This window comes from Chlorocebus sabaeus, chromosome 25 (genome assembly GCF_047675955.1).
Source record: "Chlorocebus sabaeus isolate Y175 chromosome 25, mChlSab1.0.hap1, whole genome shotgun sequence".
Classification (NCBI taxonomy): domain Eukaryota; kingdom Metazoa; phylum Chordata; class Mammalia; order Primates; family Cercopithecidae; genus Chlorocebus; species Chlorocebus sabaeus.
The window spans coordinates 44,548,463-44,571,098 of NC_132928.1; the positions used below are offsets into that span (position 1 = coordinate 44,548,463).

The window sequence follows — 22,636 nt, forward strand, 5'->3', positions numbered from 1 at the left end:
AGGGTCTCATTCTGTTGCCCAGACTGGAATGTAGTGGCACCATCTTGGCTCACTGCAACCTCCACCTCTCAGGCTCAGATGATCCTCCTACCTCAGCCTCCCAAGTAGCTGGGTCTACAGGCATGCACCACCACATCTGACTAATTTTTGTATTTTTGGTAGAAAGGGAGTTTTGCCATGTTGCCCAGGCTGGCCTTGAACTCCTGGGGTCAAGCAATTCACCCACCTTGGCCTCCCAAAGTGCTGAGATTACAGGCATGAGCCACCATGCCCAGCCTTTGCCTTCTAAAGGCATAACAAGACAAATCTAGTTATTTGATTTTGAAACAAGTCACCTACTGTTTCAAGACTAGTTTCCTTGATCATAAAATATAGGCTTTAATAACATTAGATCAGTTTTTCTCACATTTTTTTCCTCACAGCAGATTAACTTTTCTCCAAGTCCTATATAGAACCTCTATATATAAAGAAATTTTTAAAAGCTGCTCTGGCTAAAGTTGGGGTTAAGGGCCAAAGGCACCACCTACCGGGCTCCCCTTCAATCTATCCATCACCTATCTGTGGTAGCAGAGGCACTTCAAGAAGTCAAAAGTTCTGTTCAATATAGTTTAAAAACCAACTAAGTTGTTCACTGTGGTCTCTTCCCGTTCTAAAATTCACTATACACCAAAGCCAAAGATTTTCTTGTTCCTTATTCATATAGTTTAAATAGAAACCTTGACACACTATTTTGAAAATTAGTGCATGAAATGTGCTCAAAGTTTGTGTTAAACACTATGAGAAATGAAAAAAGTCTAATCACTTCTATTGGTGTATCTGAATAGACTGTAAAACATGGTTTTAAAAGTTTTCAAAGTAAACATCATCAAAAATTATATATTCACAATATCTTGAAATATCAACAACAATACCATTTACAGTCAAAAGCTCTATGCGCTGCATCTATTCATCCAGTTTCCACAAATACCTTTAGAAATTAGAAGTATAACTGATTAAGAACTAATTAACAAATTCTTCATTAATTTATCTTCACATTCCATGGAATATATCTGCTAGTCTGACTTAATACCACACTGCTAAAGAGAAAAATAAAAGATTCATACCTTTACAGAGATTTTTGTATAGGCTCTCAATAGTTAAAAGCAAGTTCTTTTCCATAACTAATCCAAATACAGCCAACCAGTGTTTTTTAAAGCACTGTAGTAAATGTAGTAGAGTCCATGGAGGTTTCAGGTACAGGATCTAAAGAGCATGTAGAAAAAAATTAACATCTCTAGATTTATTATTCCTATTATTAAAAAGTACCTATTTAGGAATTCCTACATATATTTCTAAGCAAAATATAGTTAGCTGGATTCTTTTTAAATTAAAAGATGTAAAGTCAATCATAACAAAATTAAAATGCTAATTCCACTGCAAATTGCTTTTGTAAAATTCATATTAGTATTAATCTTTATTGTTTCAGAAACTGTGTGTGCAAAAAAGAAAACATAGTTCTAATCAGAGGAAACATAGTTTTATCAGCAAAGGTCCTTCAATCTACTTGTCAACACAGTCATCTCTATAAGAAAATTAATCTAATTATTTCATATAACTGGGGGATAATCCATATAGAAAAAAGATGTCCAGTGGCTCATGCCTGTAATCCTAGCACTTTGGGAGGCCAACGTGGGCAGACCACAAGTTCAGGAGTTCGAGACCAGCGTGGCCAACATGGTGAAACCCCATATCTACTAAAAATACAAAAATTAGCTGGGCTTGGTGGCAGACACCTGTATTCCCAGCTACTTGGGAGAATGAGGCAGGAGAATTGCTTGAAACCGGAAGGAGGAGGCTGCAGTGAGCCAAATTCCATCTCAAAAAAAAAAAAAAAGAAAAGAAAAAAAAGTCAATTATAATTGTCAGTTGCTACACTCTTGCGAAGACATGCCTATTAAAAACATTGATCATTTAATTCTATAAGATGTCAACACTTTCTTTTCTGAATCATTCACATATATACAATTACTTGCCTTATCTCTACTATGAGATATCAACACTCCTAGTATCTTCTGATAATTCGTCATCATTTTGGTTCAACTTTGATAATATAATCAAGTAGCAAATACACCGTTCTGGCAAATACTAGAATCTCACTGAATAGCTGGAATAGATACAAGCTATGATTGATGGGAAATCATGTTTCTTCTATCTATAAATGCTCACGCCTATAATTCCAGCACTTTGGGAGGCTGAGACAGAAGGATCACTTGAGGACAGCAGTTCAAGACCAGCCTGACCAACATGGTGAAACCTCCTCTCTACTAAAAATACAAAAATTAGCTGGGTATGGTGTCACATCCCTGTAATCCCAGCTGCTTGTGGGGATGAGGCAGGAGAATCACTTTAATCTGGGAGGCAGAGGTTGCAGTGAGCCAAGATCATGCCATTGTACTCAAGCCTGGGCAATAAGAGCGAGACACCATCTCAAAACAAAACAAAACAAACATTGAACTTCTGAAACCTTTATTGTTAAATTTGGAGTTTTACTGATTGTTGAAAAGGTGCGAATCCAAAGAAAATTCAGAATATCTTGCTAATACAATCAACTTATACTCTGATGCTTACATTTACATGGCACAAGCAAAAATACATACTTCTCTTTCTGAATACATATTGCTAGGGAGATTCCTTATATTAGACATTTTGACTCAAATTAAGTAGATAAGTTTTTTTTTTTAATTCAATTTAAGCACCATGGGACAGTGCATCTGACACACAGCAGCTGGAAAATAAATACCTGTTGACTCAAAAAAAAGAATAACATATATTCTTAACATTTAAGAAATGTCCATCATTTAACTGTCAAAAAACTATTTCAAAAACTTGAAGAAAAATGTAACATGATACAGATTATTCAATGAAGCTTATGCATTTTATACAAGTAATATTTCTTAAAATAACAAATCTTCAGCAATAAAAAAGAAATTTTCAACGAATAGAGTTCAACTAATCACCTCCATCCAAAGGTTTCCAAAAGCAATTTTCATTTCTGTTTCTAATATTGAAGATAAACCTGTTCCAAGAGATTTTTCAAGATCAGATACAATGCTCTCAAGTAGAATGGCCAGTCCAGAATTTATAGATTCTTCCTTATAGCTCTCTTTCAAGGGTGCTGTTTCTTTAAAACAAATAGTTACAGACTTTATTTAGAATGCTAACAGTAAATATTATACATATAATTGGTACATTGCCATAAACAGTAAACATTTTATGTATATGATATTTGAATTATATATAAAACAAACCAATACTTTATTTTCAAAACAATATTTAGAAACATATATTTCTACTATAGCTGCTTCAGATGCAACATAAATATATTACTTTAACAAATGTTTTATCTTTTTAACAGAAAAAATATTTTTACTCAAATAAAAATATAAGAAATTTATGTGATATTTTAACTACAATTTAATTTTATTATTTTCCAAAAAGAGTTACAAGAATGCCTTAGATTTATTCACAACAAAAAACCAAGAACTATGGATCAAAATGGGTTTTTTTCCAAAAATTGAATATTTTTCTTTTTTTATTTTTTTCTTTTGAGACAGTCTCGCTCTGTCGCCCAGGCTGGAATGCAGTGGCACAATCTCGGCTCACTGAAACCTCTGTCTCCCGAGTTCAAGCGATTCTCTTGCCTCAGCATCCTGAGTAGCTGGCAAAAAATGGAATATTTTTCTAAACTCAGCCTACATCAATAAATTTCCAGCTTAACTACCTTCATGCCCTCCTCTTTTAAAAAGAGCTTTTATTATTTTATGTGATATCATTTCAATAACATTACTTTTTAGATACTTGAAAACAACTGTAATTTTCTTATGGCAAAATTAAAAATATTAAGTGGCTTATCTCTACAAAGTAGACAAGCTAAAGGCACACTACCCTTGAAAAACTGTAAACTAGAATATCCTGTTATTCCTTCAAAGGCCATTTTTAATATTATGATAAAAACATTATCTCCCAAAAGGGTAAATAAGTAGTATATATGTATATATGACTATTTACACAATTATATGTAAAATGCACATATATTAGAGACTTCAATAATCATTTTCCCCAAAGAGGGAAAAGGTGGGATGTACCTATAAATAATGTCAGATTTAATATAATATTTCTTCAAATATCAAGCTACAGATTATTCTGGTGAAAAAAAATGAAATAACAGTATTGCCCTTACTTCTTTTTTTTTTTTTCTGAGACAGAGTTTTGCTCTTGTTGCCCAGGCTGAAGTACAATGGCACGATCTCGGCTCACTGCAACCTTCACCTCCCGGGTTCAAGTGATTCTCCTGCCTCAGCCTCCCGAATAGCTGGGATTGCAGGCGCCCGCCACCACACCCAGCAAATCTTTTTGTCTTTTAGTACAGACAGGGTTTCTCTATGTTGGCCAGGCTGCCCTCGAAATCCTCAGGTGGCCCACCCGCCTCGGCCTCCCAAAGTGCTGGGATTACAGGCGTGAGTCAGCACACCCAGCCTGTTACTTCTTAATTATTAGTCTAAAATTTTAAAAAAGAAAACTATTACCAGATTCCAACAAGTTTCTCTATTGCTAGCTGAGTTTTTACCATATTAATAGAAGGCTATAAACAGAAAGCCAACTTAAAAAAGAAACTAAAAAATTATCTCTATGTCAACTAAATATCTCCTACAACTGCTATTAATTTAAAAGGAACACTGTTTCACTTGAAGAAAATGAAGGTGAAAAATAAAGGTATACTCTGCAAGGTACAAATTAGCATGTACACAGTGATTATAATGTAAAAATGTATGTGAGCATGCAGACAAAAACATCAAATTAATTTGTAAAAGTACATACGGAAGGTAATAATGTTAATTATGTTTTCTTTTGGATTACCATCATAACTTTCATTTATTCAATGATTTACATGCCAGTAAGTATTCCAAATGATGTTATTTTAAATGTACAAAATAAAAATTTACTACCAATTCTAATGTTATAAATAATCTTAGCGTATAAAATAAGATATATCTCTAATTATTTACAGTAAAAATACTACCTGCGTTCAACTCTTGCTTAGGAATACAAGGCTGATGACACACATCTGTGTTCAGAGATAAGTGTAATAACTCTGCACTCAATTCTTCTTTACTGAGTGACTTCACACCACTTATTAGGCCTTTGTTTCTTAAGTTTCTGTCATCCCTAAGGTTGGGAGGTTGGGATTAGGAGGAAAAAATATTTTTTTATAAGGTAAACCACATGGCAAATCAAAACACATGAGATCTAGTCAGAGGCAGGTGATTCTCAGCCAATACATTAAGAAAGAATAACAACATTTTTTTAAAAAAATACAAGCTTTGGGTACTAGGCACCATTCTAAAGTGCTTTATATATATATATATATATATATATATATATATATATATATATATATATAAAGCTATTTAATCCTCACAACAAACTTCTGAGGTAGGAGTAGTATTAACTTTACTCCCATTCCACAGATGGGGAATTGAGGTGTAAAGAGGTTAAATAACTTGTCCGAAGTTATACCCAGTAAGTGGGAGCTGGATTTGAATACAGGAATGTGACTATCCAAAGAGAAACAGAGAGCTATGTATGAGAAATAATTTGCAGTGGGTAGACAAGTACAAATTTACTCAGATTAAGCATAAGACAAATAGCACGAACTTGCTGTTTGCTGAAAGAAATCAATATGATTAGAACATAGTGCATGAGACCAGTTTATGAGGTTACAGAAGAAGACAAGGGCATTAAAAAACAGGAAATTTAAGGGCTTCAGTGGGGAAATGACATGATCTTACCTGCGTTTATTAAATTGTTTTGGAGGCCAGTAGGCTTCTAGCTTCTGTTAATGGCAAAGTAGTTTGGCCACACTAACCCTACTATGAATGAGAACTATAAAATCTAAACCAAAAAAAAAAAAAAAAAAATTACCTATTTGAAGGCACTAGAGAGCAACAGAATGTAGGCAGAAGCTGGAGTGGGATCTACCCTGAAGACAGAGAAAATGCATAGTGAGAACTACAAGTCTCTTTTTACCTCAGGGCACTTCCCAATTCATCAAGTGTGACAAGTAGTAGTGACCTGAAATGTCAAAGAACCATGTTCAAGGTTGACCAGGGCAGCTGGAAAGTTAAGGGAGAGAGTGCTCTGGATTGGTGGTTGGTAAGACAGCTGAATAGGAACAGCTCCGGTATGCAGCTCCCAGCAAGATCAACACAGAAGGCAGGTGATTTCTGCATTTCCAACTGAGGTACCCAACTCATCTCATTGGGACTGGGTAGACAAAGGGTGCAGCCCTGGGAGGGCAAGCTGAAGCAGGGTAGGGCGTCCACTCACCCAGGAAGTGCAAGAGGTCAGGGAACTCCCTCCCCTAGCCAAGGGAAGTTGTGAGGGACTGTGCCCTGAGGCATGGTGCACTCCGGCCCAGATACTACACTTTTCCCAGGGTCTTCACAACCCTCAGACCAGGAGATTCCCTTGGGTGCCTACATCACTAGGGCCCTGGGTTTCAAGCACAAAACTGGGCAGCCATTTAGGCAGACACTGAGCTAGCTGCAGGAGGTGTTTTTCATACCCCAGTGGCTCCTGGAACACCAGCAAGACAGAACCATTCACTCCCCTGGAACGGGGGCTGAAGTCAAGGAGCCAAGTGGTCCAGCTCAGTGGATCCCAGCCCCACAAAGCCTAGCAAGCTAAGATCCACTGGCTTGAAATTCTCACTGCCAGCACAGCAGTCTGAAGTCGACCTGGGATGCTCGAGCTTGGTGGGGTAGGGACATCTGCCATTACTGAGGCTTGAGTAGGTGGTTTTACCCTAACAGTGTAAACAAAGCACCCAGGAAGTTTAGACTCGGCAGAGCCCACCACAGCACCCCAAAGCTGCTGTAGCCAGATTGACTCTCTAGATTCCTCCTCTGGGCAGGGCATCTCTGAAAGAAAGGCAGCAGCCCCAATCAGGAGCTTGTAGATAAAACTCCCATCTCCCTGGGACAGAGAACCTGGGGGAAGCAGCAGCTGTGGACACAGCTTCAGCAGACTTAAGCGTTCCTGCCTGCCAGCTCTGAAGAGAGCAGTGGATCTCCCAGTACAGTGCTTGAGCTCTGCTAAGAGACAGAAGAGACAGACTGCCTCCTCAAGTGGGTCCTTGACCCTCGTTCCCCCTAAGAGACACCTCGAACAGGGGTCAACAGATCTCTCATGCAGGAGAGCTCCAGCTGGCATCTGGCGGGCGCCCCTCTGGGATGAAGGTTCCAGAGGAAGGAACAGGCAGCAATCTTTGCTGCTCTGCAGCCTCTGCTGGTGATACCCAGGCAAACAAGGTCTGGAGTGGACCTCCAGCAAACTCCAGCAGACCTGCAGCAGAGGGGCCTGACTGCTAGAAGGAAAACCAACAAACAGAAATGAATAGCATCAACATCAACAAAAAGGGCATCCACACAGAAACCCTATCTGAAGGTCACCAACATCAAAGAACAAACATAGATAAATCCATGAAGATGAGGAAAAAACAGCTCAAAAAGGCTGAAAATTCCAAAACCAGAACACCTTTTCTCCTCCAAAGGATCACAACTCCTCACTAGCAAGGGAACAAAACTGGACACAGAATGAATTGACGAACTGACAGAAGTAGGCTTCAGAAAGTAGGTAATAACAAACTCCTCCGAGCTAAAGAAGCATGTTCTAACTCAATGCAAAGAAGCTAAGAACCTTGGAAAAAAAAAAAAGGTTAGATGAATTGCTAACTAGAATAACCAGTTTAGAGAAAAAGATAAATGACCTAACGGAGCTGAAAAACACAGCACGAGAACTTCGTAAAGCATACACAAGTATCAATAGCCAAATCGATCAAGCAGAAGAAAGGATATCATAGACTGAAGATCAACTTAATGAAATAAAGCCTGAAGACAAGATTAGAGAAAAAAGAATGAAAAGGAATGAACAAAGCCTCCAAGAAATATGGAACTATGTGAAAAGACCAAACCTACATTTGATTGGTTTATCTGAAAGTGGCAGGGAGAATGGAACCAAGTTGGAAAACACACTTCAGGATATTATCCAGGAGAACATCCCCAACCTAGCAAGAAAGGCCAACATTCAAATTCAGAAAATACAGAGAACACCACAAAGATACTCCTCAAGAAGAGTAACCCCAAAACACATAATCATCACATTTACCAAGATTGAAATGAAGGAAAAAAATGTTAAGGGCAGCCAGAGAGAAAGGTCAGGTTACCCACAAAGGGAAGCCCATCAAACTAACAGCAGATCTCTCGGCAGAAACCCTACAAGCCAGAAGAGAGTGAGGGGCCAATATTTAACAATCTTAAAGAAAAGAATTTTCAACCCGGACTTTCATATCCAGCCAAACTAAGCTTCATAAGGGAAGGAGAAATAAAATCCTTTACAGACAAGCAAATGCTGTGAAATTCTGTCAAAACTACAATGAGATACCATCTCATACCAGTTAGAATGGCGATCATTAAAAAGTCAAGAAACAACAGATGCTGGAGAGAATGTGGAGAAACAGGAACACTTTTACACTGTCGGTGGGAGTGTAAATTAGTTCACCACTGTGGAAGACAGTGTGGCAATTCCTCACAGATCTAGAACCAGAAATACCATTTAACCCAGCAATCTCATTACTGGGTATATTCCCAAAGTATTATAAGTCATACTGCTGTAAAGACACATACACACGTATGTTTACTGCAGCACTATCCACAATAGCAAAGACTTGGAACCAACCCAAACGTCCATCAATGATAGACTGGATAAGGAAAATGTGGCACATGTACACCATCAAAAACTATCCAGCCATAAAAAAGGATGAGTTCATGTCCTTTGCAGGGACATGGATGACACTGGAAGCCATCATCCTCAGCAAACTAACACAGGAACAGAAAACCACACTCTGCATGTCCTCACTCATAAGTGGGAGCTGAACAATGAGAACACATGGACACAGGGAGGGGAACACCACACACCAGGGCCTGTTGCGGGGGTTGAGGGATAGGGGAGGGATAGCATTAGGAGAAATACCTAATGCAGATGACAGGTTGATGAGTGCAGCAAATCACCATGGCACGTGTATACCTATGTAACAAACCTGCACGTTCTGCGTATGTATCCCAGAACTTAAAGTCTAATAATAATAATAATAATAATAAAGTTAAGGTGAAACTGAAGAAAAGAAACCACAGAGCAAGTGAGCTCCAAAATCTACATATAAAGTATGCCCAGAGAAAAACAACATACTGCCAAGAGTCAAAGTACTCAACAGAACTAGACTTGGATACAACACAGATACTGAAGCTATCTGACAGCAAATTTAAACTAATTTTCATTAATATGATAAAGCCTCTAATGGAAAAGGTGGAAGAAGGGAAAATCAAGCAGTTTTGCAGAGATGAAAACCATAAGAATAAAATGGAAATCCTAGCAATAAAAAACACAGTAACAAAAATGAAGAATGCCTTGAACAGGCTTGTCAACAGACTTGACAAAGACAAGGAAAGAATCAACAAACCCAAAGGGAAGTCAAAAGAAATTACCCAAACTTAAACAAAAAGATAATAAAAAGATTTTGAAAAAAAAAAAAGTATCCAAGAGCTATGGGACAATATATCAACAGTAATATCCTTATACTACCTATGAAGCAGTGTAATATTTGAAGGTAGGCTTTGATAAGTAAAGATGTATATTGTAAACGCTAAAACAACCATAAGAAGTTTTTTCAAAAAAGTATAAATAATAATGGAAACAAAATGGTATCATTAAAAATGAACAACTAATCAAAAAGAGAAAAAGTGAAAAAAGCACAGATGGAACAAAACAAATAGAAAATAATTTGCAAAATGGTAAGATTTTAATCCAACAAATTAAATATGTACGGTCTAAACTTAACAGTTAAAAGACAAATTGTCAGACTGTTCAAAAAAGAACCAACTACATGATGTCTACAAGAAACTTACTTTAAATATACAGGCATAGATGGGCTACAAGTAAAATGATACAAAAAGATATATCACATAAATACTAAGCAAAAGAAAGTTGGAATAGTTGCATTAATACTAGACAAAGAAGGCTTTAGAACCAGGAATAATGTCAGAACCAAAAAGGACATTATATAATTATAAAAGAAGCACTTCTCCAAGAAGACAAGCATGAACAATCTTAGATGTATATGCATCTCACTACAAGTTTCTATCTTTTTGCCTGAGGGAATTCTCCAATTCATCAATGGCTTTACTACAACAGAAAGCCATAGCTTTAGTGGCTTTCACAATACATGAAGCAAAACAAATAGAACTGAAAGGAGAAATAGACAAATCCACAATTATAGTTGGAGACTTAATACTCCTTTCACAATGATCATAGGAAAAGTAGGCAACCAGCCTGGGCAAGGTGGCTAATGCCTGTAATCCCAGCACTTTGGGGAGGCTGAGGCGGGAGGATCACGAGGTCAGGAGATCAAGATCATCCTGGCCAACATGGTGAAACTCTGTCTCTACTAAAAATACAAAAATTAGCCAGGAGTGGCAGCATGCAACTGTAGTCCCAGCAACTCGAGTCGGGAGGCTGAGGCAGGAGAATTGCTTGAACCCAGGAGGCAGAGGGTGCAGTGAGCCAAGATTGCACCACCGCACTCCAGCCTGGGCGACAGAGTGAGACTCCATCTCAAAAAAAAAGTAAAAAACAAAAAAGAAAAGAAAAGAAAAGAAAAAGTAAGCCACTAAGGTTACAGAAGACCTGAAGAACACTATTAACCAATTTGACCTAATTGAAATTTATAGAATACTCCACCCATAAGAGCAGAATACACATTCTGTTCAAATACACAGAAAATACTCACTAAAACAGACCATATTCTTGGCCACAAAACAAACTTTAACAAATTTAAAAGAACAGAAACCATGTAAATTATGTTCTCAATTCATAAAGAAATTAAACTACAATTCAGTAAAAAAAAAAAAAGTATCTGAAAATTTTGCAAATACTTATAATTAGGCAACAAACGTCTAAATAACCTATGGGTCAGAGAAAGAGTCACAAGGGAAATTATAAAGTATATTGAATAGAATGAAAATGAAAACACAACATATTAAAATTTGTGGGATACAACTGCAGAAGTGCTTAGAGGACATTCATAGCAGTACCAAATAAGTGATCTAAGTTTCCACCTTAAGAAACAAGAAAAAAAAGAGCAAAAAGGGCAAGAGAGTACTTTCTGGGTCAGGTGCAGTGGCTCACACCTATAATTCCAGCACTTTGGGAGGCCAAGGGGGCCAGATCATCTGAGGTCAGGAGTTTGAGATCAGCCTGACCAATATGGCGAAATCCCATCTCTATTAAAAATACAAAAATTAGTCACGCGTGGCGGCACTTACCTGTAATCCCAGCTTCTTGGGAGGCTGAGACAGAAGAATCACTTGAACCCGAGAGGTGGAGACTGCAATGAGCCAAGATGGCGCCACTGCACTCCATCGTGGGTGACAGAGTGAGACTCTGTCTCAAAAAAAAAAAAGAAAAAACACAGGAGTTACAGACATGTTCTATATATTGACAGGATGTGAGCTACACCAGTGCAACCATTTGTCAACATTGTATAGTTAAGATGTGTGCATTTCCTCAGCTACTTGGGGGGCTGAGGAAGGAGGATCGCTCGAGCCCAGGAGTTTGAGACCAGCCTGGGCAACATAGCAAGACCCTGTTTCTAAAACATAAAATTAAAGAAGACAATACAGAACTGGCTAATTCACTGTATATAGATCATAAAGAAAAGGCAGGCATCAAAATTTACTCCCTGGTTTCTGGCTTTAGCAAATGGGTGGGAGGTGACCCTTTTTATTCAGGTGTAGAAGAGTTGAAAAGAAAACCTCAAGAGTTCATTTACGGAGATGATAGGTTTCAGATGTCCATGAAACATCCAAGAGATATCAAATAAATAGTTGAATATATTAGCCTGGAGTTTAGAAGAGCAATATGAATTGGAGATATTAATTGTGTTGCTGGCCCAGACTTAGGATTGTAAATGCAAGCACTTAGAATGATGCATAGTAGATAAGTGTTATAAAAGTTTTTCTGATTACTATCACTACCAGTTGACATTATCATCATCCATTTTAAGTAATATAAATATGTCCTCACGATAGTATGACTTATACAATACACATGATTATCACTATTTAAAGAAAATGCAAACAAACCAACCAAAAAAAGAGAGAGAGAAAAACAGGCTCACCACTTGGAACACGACTATGCCAGAACTAAAAGCAAGGTTTGACTATAAATTTTCAGTCACTAAAAAGTAATATATCTGTTAATCCCAAAAAAACAGTGAATGTATAAATAATGGAGAATCGATAAAGTTTTGTCAATTTAATTTTCATTCTAAGCTGAACTAAAAAAATAATTACACAACAAAGAATTACTTCTCAAATTTATCTCAAATTCAAAATGATTTCTATATTATTAATTGCATTTCACCCTTCAACAAACTCCAAAGTAATATGTCCTAGATCAAAATATAATTTAAAATCTAAAGACAGAAATCTCTAATATTTCCTTTAATAGCAAAAGGAATCACATTATCTTTGAGGATAGCTAAAATAATAACACTGACCAGAATGTCTGCAAGAAGCATCTTAGGGCTACTGATTTCTATATAGCTCCATTTCACAGAAAGAATTTGAGCATGATCATGAAACTGTCAAAACTCCATTTTGCAGTGAATAAAATACAGATTAAAACTGCAAATTTCAAAGCATGATGTAGACTGATTAAAAAAAACCAAAAAACTGCAAATTAAAATTGCTCTTCTGTCCCTTCAGAACCTTTTCTCATACATGATGAATAAAATTTTGTTTAGCATTATCTTAGTTTTATCTTTGAACTAAGTTATGGAAATATCAGTAGAGAGGGAAGAAGCAGGGGGAAGGGAAAAGGAGGGAGAAAACTCTTACTGAGATCCTACTATATATTAGGCACTATTCTATGTCCTTTACATATATTAACAGATTAAATACTCACAATAATCTCATGAGGCAGGTAATATTATTCTTCCTGTTTATTTCACATGACGAAACTAAGTTAGGCAACTTGTGCAGGGTCACAACACTGATAAATGATAGATCCAGGACTCCAAGCCAGGCAGTCTAACTCTGTAACAGGCACCCAGCATACAACTCCAACATAAACTACCCTATCTCCACTTCACCAATATGTAAGTAAATAAATTTCTTGTCTCATCCTGTCAGACACCCTGTCAGATTCTGATTTTTAAACTATTTTGGAGGGATATTAAGTGCCTTTTCCCCTGCTTTTTCCAAGTTTTCTGAATTGTATAAAAATTAAATTGAAATGAAACTTCATCTAGTTGAGATCTCATTCCTCTACAGCTCATACATTATAAGACTATCAGATACAAGTGGGTATGCTTACTGGCAGATTTGGAAAATTATGTATGTTTTTGATCCTTGGTACGCTGGATACAGTATGTTTTTTTTAAATTATTTGGTTTATTTTTTTAAAATAAAAAGTAAAATGACTATGAAACTCACGTGCACAGAATAACAAAAGAACAAGGGAATAATTCCTGGTGCTGGAGACAGCATTTTAGTACTCGATCATCATTGTTCTCATCACTCAATCCATCTGCAAATTTAGTAAAGGCAACGGTCAATAAGTACCCTAGAAATGTGGGTGCCACAGAAATAATCTAGGCTATATTTACAAAACAAAAATATCTAAGAGATATAAGGTAGTTAAGGTATGACACTATGATGGTGGACACACGTCATTACACATTTGTCCAAATCCACAGAGTGTACAAAGCCAAGAGTGAACCTAATGTAAACTATGTACTCAGAGTGATAATGATGTCAATGGAGGTTCATCAACTATAACAAAGGTACCACTCCAGCGAGGGATATTGATAATGGGGAAGCTATGCTTGTGTGGGGGCAGGAAGTATGTGGGAAATCTTGTTGTCTTTTGTGCAATTTTCCTGTGAAACTAAAACTACTCTCAAAAACTCTATTAATAAATATAGCTCAGCTGGGCACGGTGGCTCACGCCTGTAATCCCAGCACTTTGGGACGCCGAGCGGGGGCAGATCACTTGAGGTCAGGAGTTCGAGACCAGCCTGGCCAACATGCTAAAACCCCATCTCTACTAAAAATACAAAACTTAGCCAGGCGTTGTGATAGGTGTCTTTAATCCCAGCTACTTGGTATCTGAGGCAGAAGAATCAGTTGAACCCAGGAGGCAGAGGTTGCAGTGAGCTGAGATCTCGCCATTGCACTCCAGGCTGGACAACAGAGTGAGATGCCATCTCAAAAAAAATTTAAAAAGTATACATACATACATGTATAAATATATACATATATAATAAATATATAAAAGAAATACATATTTCATATATTTATTTTATATATACATATAAAAGAAAGAAAAATTTTTAAATAAAAAGACAAGAAAGTAAAATAATTTTTTAAAAACTCTGAATCTAGAATTTACATAGCATATAGTTGTGGATTTAATGTGGTTAGTTCGCTATTAAAATGGTCTAGGATATGGCTATTAGCAAACTCAAAGGAAAGAAATGTGATCAGAAGGCTAAATGTCAGACTAGAAACCAAAAACTATGAATTCTATTATCAATTCAGACACTTACAGATAATAAGTAACTTAACATTTTCTCAGTTTAAGAAGTCTGTGAACTAATAAGCAACTGTTCTACCAGTAACTAAACTAGTTTCCTGTGTGTACTCTTCCTTAATCTCTAAAGCAACACAATTAGAGATACACAGGAGAAGGAAATATGGGCCCTAGGAAGGTAACACAAAAATTAATTCCTAACAAATGTTAATCAGTTGCTGACAGGGTACCCTCTGGCATTCTCTAAGCCTCAAAACATGTAGCAAAAATTCAGTTTTTGTAAAAATAATGCAGGCCAGGTGGTTGGTGTCTGTGATCCCAACATTTTGAGAGGCTGAGGCAGAGGGATCACTTGAAGTCAGCATTTCAAGATCAGCCTGGGCAACATGGCAAGACTCTGCCTCTACAAAAAAACGAGAAAATTAGCCAGGCTCGGTGGCACACTCCTGTAGTCCTGCAGTTCCAGCTACTCAGAAGGCTGAGGAGGCAGGATCGCTTGAGCTCAGGAGTTCAAGTCTACAGTGAGCTACGATCATGTCACTGCACTCCAGCCTGGGTGACAGGGTGAGACCTTGTCTCTAAAAAAATTAAGAACAAAATAATAATAATAATGCAATGTGTAGAAATTGGACCAAAGATAATGTTTCCCACAAGTCCGTACACTACCTACCTGAGAACTCCCTAGGGTACTTATTAATAATACAGAATACAGGACCACACCCAAAATATATTTCTGGGTAAGAATCTTTGAAGCCTGGACCCACACACTAATTTAAGCTCTTGGCCTGTCTCTCATACATTAAAATTTAAGACATCCCAGCCAATTAGTCTCAACCTTGTTCCCAGTTTATAATCATTTTTCTCTCAACTTCTGGCCTATATTACTTAGTCCTTGAATCCTTCAAATTAGAGAACTCATTCATTCATGCAATAAATATTTACATAGGGCTTAATTTGTGCCAGGTTCCCATGCTAACCAGATGGATATGCAAAGAAAAACTATTCAGGAGTTCATATTGGTGAAATCTAGACAGAGCTCAACTATATCAGGACATGAGTATGAGGAAGATATGACTAAATTTCTTGATCAGATGACCAGTGAGCCAGACAGAAATATATCACAGTAGCCAATTTCCCTTAAATTCAGAGGGTAAATGCCATGAATAGTGCAAAATGTGTAACTCAAAATCATTAGTTCACTTTAAACAATTCAATTCAGCAGATAAAAGGTGGCTTAAAAGTAACAGTGCACTGCTCTAAAGGTATCAAATTCAAGACTATCAGTAGCACCACTTTTTCTAAGATATATGGAGCTGAAAAATAAACTGTAAGACTATTCATGAAATATTTAGTTCTTCAACAAATACTTTTGAGCACCTGTACATGTACTGTTCAAAAGTGAACAAAATAAAGACTCTGGAAACAGACCAGTCTGGGTATGAATCCTTGTTTTCCCACTTACTAGATATGTATCCTTGGGCGAAGTTTCTAATCATGAGGAGTAAATGAGAACTTATATAAAGTATTTAGCCCAGTGTATGGCAATAGTGAATGCTTAAAAGTACCATGATTTATTACTTAAGATTCAGTTTGGCCAGGTGCGGTGGCTCACACCTGTAATCCCAGCACTTTGGGAAGCTGAGGCGGACAGATCACTTGAGATCAGGAGATCGAGACCAGCCTGACCAACATAGTGAAACCCCATCTCTAAAAAAGTATTTTAAAAAATTAGCTGGGCATGGTGGCACATGCCTGTAATCCCAATTACTCAGGAGGCTGAGGCAAGAGAATCGCTCGCTTGAACCCGGGAGGCAGAGATTGCAGTGAGCTGAGATTACACCATTGCACTCCAGCCTGGGCAACAAGAGCGAAACTCCAACTCAAAAAAAAAAAAAAATTAAAAAGATTCAGCTTAAATGGCACCTCAACATCAATGACTTCTACTCACACACAGAATAAAAAATTCTATATAAATTATAGTTATTAAGATGTTTAATACCTAATAGAATTTAACCCCTCAACAGCAGGGTTTCTCTTTCTCGTTCACTGTTACAGGGCCAACACTTGGAACAGTGTCTGGTACAAATACTTAGCAAACAAATGAATCAATAAAAAAAAAATGAAAAATATAAAAACATAGAACAAATGTCTGATTAGGGGAGTGGCAGATAACTATTTGTTGCCTTTAATTATTTTTACCTTATTATAAAAAACATATAATTTTATTGGCCGGGCACAGTGGCTCACGCCTGTGACCCGAGGGAGGCTGAGGCAGGTGGATCACCTGAGGTCAGGAGTTCAAGACTAGCCTGGCCAACATGACAAACGCCATCTCTACTAAAAATACAAAAATCAGCTGGGCATGGTGGCTCACACCTGTAATCCCAACTACTCTAGGAGGCTGAGGCACGAGAAGCGCTTGAAGGTAGAGGTAGGAGAAGGAGATGCAGTGAGCTGAGATCACACCATTGCACTCCAGCTTGGGTGACCAAGCAAGACTCTGTCTTTTTTTTAAAAAAAAAAAAAAAAGAAAAGAAAAGGCCAGGCGTGGTGGCTCATGCCTGTAATCTTAGCACTTCGTGAGGCCAAGGCAGGTGGATTACCTAAGGTCAGGAGTTAGAGACCAGCCTGGCCAACATAGTGAAACTCTGTCTCTACTGAAAATATAAAAATTAGCCAGGTACGGTGGCGCACGCCTGTAATCCCAGCTACTCGGGAGGCTGAGGAAGGAGAATCATTTGAACCCAGGAGGTAGAGGTTGCAGTGAGCTGAGATCACGCCACTGCACTCCAGCCTGTGCGATGGGAGCGAGACTCCATCTCAAAAAAAAAAAAAAAAAAGTAATTAGAAATCTGGAAAATACAGAAAATATAAAGAAAATTAAAATAACTGATAAACCCATCAGGTAAATATCACTTCTATTCATCACTAATAAGTATGTAATTAAATAAATTTAGAATTATACTTCACATATTTTTTAATATTATGTTTGTTTTTATTTAAAATTATGTCATTAATGTTTTTCCAAATATAGTGTCCCCTCATATGGCTATAGGAAGGTACGTAACTTCTCCAAATGTTATACAGGTTGATTCTACTTTTTTTGTAACATAAATAATGCTATAATGAACACTATTTATATAAATCACTGCCTGCATCTCTCAGTTTTTTTAGGATACATTTCTAGAAAGACAATTATTATCCTTAGGCTTATTCAAGCACATTGCTAAATACTGCTCTTCTACAAAGTTACCAATTCATAGTCTCAAAGCAGTGCAGTGCTGTGAATCTTCCTAGTGGGTTGGGAGAGAGTAACTTTCTAAACCTAGAAGTGATAAAAATAAATCAGATATTTTTAAAAAATGAGAGATGAGTCTTATCAATCTGTATGAGCCTTTTATATAATGAGGACACAAGAGAATTATCACCTATTCTGACCATAAGCTATTAGGTAGTTTAACATATTAACCAATCTTCACAACCATTTTATGACATGGAAGTTATTTCTTTTCATTTCATTTATTCAGTTTCTTCACCTTTAACTTTCCCCAGGTTATGCTATAAACCCAGGTTGATCATATTTCAAATCCTATGTTCCTCTCACTAAAGTAGATAAATACTATATCACATAAATATAATTTTGGAAATAGTTAAGGACAAGGCTAAAATTATAGTCAACTAAAGCTACTCGACATGGACCATCTTCACTCAAAAAATTCATAAGCATTGTATCTGGAACATACTAAGAGCTAATAAATATTTGTTTAGATAATGAATGAATGGTAGAGACCCTTTTTCTTCAAAATTTTAAGACTAAACAAAAATTTTAGACTAAAGTAATTCATCTTAAGATGAATCTAATCATGGTTTTTAAAGTCTTCTCATAATTAATACCATAATTGGATTCCTCTTAAGATGAATTCTTTCAAATCTTACGGTGAATATGGGTGCAGTGGACAGTACAAATCCGTGGTATTTAAAATAATGTAAGTTTACCTAAATAAATAATTCTGAGCTGGGAAGAAATGAATTCTTAAAGAATGAAATAAATCTTCTAAATATATGTATAAACTCCACTGAAATGTTCCTTTACATATAGCTATTTTTCCAGCAAATTATATAAAACATAAAGAACATACTTAACTTCTAAGACTAAAGCAATTTTTAAATGACTTAATAGAAACTAATATTGAAAAACATTCAATGAGGGGAAAATCTATAAACCTTTACTGTAAAAACACCTCATTCATTATCATCGATTCTGACAAACCACAGGAAAACATCATCATCTCCATGGTACATTAACTGCATACGGTGATATTAACGGACTAGAAACCTAGATCACTTACAGACTTCATCACTCAGCAATAGTATTTTTTAAAAAGGAGTCCGAGGTTCTGTGATATAGACAAGTAAGCATACACAACTATACAGTCACTATCTGTGAAATATAGACATAATGTAAGAACGTCTAGGAGAAGCAGAAAAATAAAAATCGAAGACTCCTAACTAAGCCACAAACCATCACAATGCCCCTTCCATTTCACATTCCAATGGGTTTAAATGTTTTAAAAGTTTTACACCATTTCCCTCCAATAATGAGTCTGCAGCCAAACAAGTATTAATCAGGAGGCACCCTGAAAGAACAATACTTACAATGTTTTTGGGATGCAAGTTGTATTGATTGACCCCATAGCTTTCTATCTTGATTTCTGAGACTGTCATTGATGAAATGAACTGCAGGTATAGCTTTGTGCTGGGCATGTTTTAGTAGTTTTCCTTCCTTCATACGATCTAGCTCTTGCATAACGACCCAGGGAATTATTAACACAAGTTTGTCAAAACCTAAAAAATAAAAAGATTTCTTAGAATTTAACAAACATTTATTGAGCTACTAAATAGAATTGCTGTCCAAGAGGTGAAAGTTTTAGAGCACACAGTCCTCCCTACCTTTGAGAAATTCAGAATAAATTGAGAGACAATATATTAAAAAACAGAAATTAAAAAGAGAATAATGCGTCAAAAGAATGTTAAAAAAAATAGGCACTCTTGGAGATGAAAAAAAGAGTGAGTTCAGATTGCTAGTTTAACCTGTAAAGGCTTTTTTAAAACTTGTAACACTGAATATGCTTAATATATAGCATATCCAAATGGAGACATATTCATGGGGAAAAAAGCCACATCACTGTTAATATAAAATATCAACTCAAGGAAGAAAATCAGAATCTTTAAATATGTTCTGTAAATACCTGGTACTTCTGTTGTCTTCAGAATTCTAACAAATTTGAGATGATTCATCAGAATATTTGTGTCAATAACAATTAGAAGTTTTCTGTCTGAAGTATTATTTGCTAGAGAAAAAGAGCAAACATTTCATGAAATTTGATAACAGACTTACATAATGTCTACAATTTTGATATCATAGAAGCATTGAAAATTCAATTAAATTTAAAACGCCTCTTTGTCTTGTTAACTATATCAGAGATTTACACAGTTGGCTAGACTCTCAAGTTGCTATCTATCTGGTCTGTATCTTTGTTGCCAAGTAAATTTCTCCCCAATCAATGAAGGGTCCTCTGCATAGGAACTGCAACCACTGTTTGGAGTGGGAGTGGGGTGGAGAATCATCTAAGTCAAAGTGGGCAGAGAAGGTAAGGGTTGGCAAAGCAGAAATACACGGGAAACCTGGGGCCAAGACTGTGAAAAACCAGTCATGGAGAATGTTTTTGATAGCATTCTTAAGAGAAGTCCTTTAGACAATAAAAATAAAATTGCTTTTACTTTGATTCTTAAGAGAAAGAATAGTAATCACCCACCAGCAGAACAGTATAAATTGCTTGCAGGTGGATTTTAAATTATGAACTGACTAGCCTGGGAAGTAATTATGTTTCTAACTTCTGTCATGGATCACCGGCAGCTGTGCACTTAGTAATTATAAGCTAATTTTAACATATCCTGAGTGAATATAATTGAAAGATAAATATGTGTAAAAGAAAATACATGCCAGGTTTGGTGGCTCACGCCTGTAATCCCAGCACTTTGGGAGGCCGAGGCGGGCGGATCACCTGAGGTCAGGAGTTCAAGATCAGCCTGGTCAACATAGTGAAACCCCATCTCTACTAAAAATACAAAAATTAGCCGGGCGTGGTGGCGCACGCCTGTAGTCCCAGCTACTCGGGAGGCTGAGGCAGGAGAATGGCTTGAATGCAGGAGGCGTAGGTTGCAGTGAGCAGAGATAGCTCCAACGCACTTCAGCCTGGGTGACACAGGGAGACTCCATCTCAAAACAAAAACAAAAACAAACAAAAAAAGAAAATACATAATAATACTAGCATTGTTATTGCATAGGATCATTTTAAGGTTCAGATAAGTTAACACACAGGAAAACATTTGAAAGATGAAAACTGCAATGTGAATGTAAAGGTAGCATTACTATTTTTTTTTTTTGAGATGGAGTTTTGCTGTTGGTGCTCAGGCTGAAGCGCAGTAGCTCAATCTTGGCTCACTGCAACCTCTGCTTCCCGGGTTCAAGCCATTCTCCTGTCTCAGCCTCCTGAGTAGCTGGGAATACAGGCATGGGTCACCATGCCCAGCTAATTTTTTCATATTTTCAGTAGAGACGAGGTTTCACCATGTTGACCAGACTGGTCTCGGACTCCTGACCTCAGGTGATCCACCCACCTCAGCCTCCCAAAGTGCTGGGATTACAGGTGCGAGCCACCATGCCTGGTCAGCATTACCATTTTTAAAAACAGAATTTGAAATAGTACACTGACAGATTTTGGATAATCTCTATCATTACCTTCTCCCAGTAGCAAAAAAAAAAAAAAAAAAAAAATCAAAATTTTACAACATGAACAAGAAATCAATAAATATAATACCTTCAAGCAATCTGCATTCTTTCTTCTTTCTTTTTTTTTTTTTTTTGAGAGAGAGGGTCTAGTTCTGTCACCCAGGCTGGAATGCGGTGGTGCAATCTTGGCACACTGCAGCCTCAACCTCCCAGGCTCAAGCAATCCTCCCACCTCAGCCTCCTGAGTAGCTGAGACTACAGGCACATGCCATCACACCTAGCTAATTTTATTTTCTGTAGACACGAAATCTCACTATGTTGCCCAGGCTGGCCTTGAACTCCTGGGTTTGGGCAATGCTCCCATCTCAGCCTTCCAAAATGCTGGAATTATAGGTGTGAGCAACTGTATCAGCTATTCTGCATTATTTCTGATCAGTGCTTTACGTAGTTGAAATTGTTAAAGTTATAACAGCAAGAAAAAAAGATAACTCATAATCCTAATTACTACCTCTTGACAGAAAAAATATATCTAACTATCTAATAATGTGAAATATGTAAAACCAATAAGACAAATATTGGATCTCATTCCTGTAGCTAAAAAAATAAACTATTACTTTATCATTCATTTCAAGTGAGCATATTTTAACATTTTTCATCTAAATATTATAAAAACTTAATATTGGCACATGAATTTTTAGAAAAGCATAGGACAGCATAAACGTCAACATACAGGGTATACCAGAGGAAGAATGTACATCATCTTCTAAGTCAATTTCCATACTCATTAACTCTCCAGGTAAATCCACACTTTTTCCCACACGTGCAGCATGAAGTTCTTCTACTATCTGCATCTAAATTGTAAAAGACCCCAGTGAAATATTTTGAGTTACTTTTCAGATTGACAAGAGAAGAAAGCAATTAATTCTTAACTCACTTGAGATGGTTTATGGAAAGAAAAATTTTATAAAACTCTGAAGGCAGCATAGTAAAACAATAAAGATTTATAAACACACACGGTTTTCAAAATAGTTTTCTTCTTACCTCCACAACCTTATGCAAACAAATTATTTAACAACTTTGGATCTCAGTTTGTTAATTCACAAAATAGGAATCTTTAATATATATTTCCTTTAGGATTTTTGTGAGGAATAAATG

General features: G+C 36.8%; 1 protein-coding gene across 3 annotated transcripts in view; it reads right to left on the reverse strand.

The window, feature by feature from the left end:
* Window positions 1-22,636, reverse strand: part of SWT1 (SWT1 RNA endoribonuclease homolog) — a 123,006-nt gene that overhangs the window by 75,780 nt on the left and 24,590 nt on the right. For all 3 annotated transcript variants that reach the window (XM_007989172.3, XM_037985811.2, XM_037985810.2), the window contains 7 exons: window positions 22,212-22,332; window positions 19,938-20,039; window positions 19,345-19,533; window positions 13,590-13,683; window positions 5,060-5,205; window positions 2,997-3,160; window positions 1,104-1,242 (listed from right to left, as the gene is read on the reverse strand). In XM_007989172.3, coding sequence (XP_007987363.3) covers window positions 1,104-1,242; window positions 2,997-3,160; window positions 5,060-5,205; window positions 13,590-13,683; window positions 19,345-19,533; window positions 19,938-20,039; window positions 22,212-22,332 — 955 coding nt within the window. The remainder of the gene's footprint in view (window positions 1-1,103; window positions 1,243-2,996; window positions 3,161-5,059; window positions 5,206-13,589; window positions 13,684-19,344; window positions 19,534-19,937; window positions 20,040-22,211; window positions 22,333-22,636) is intronic.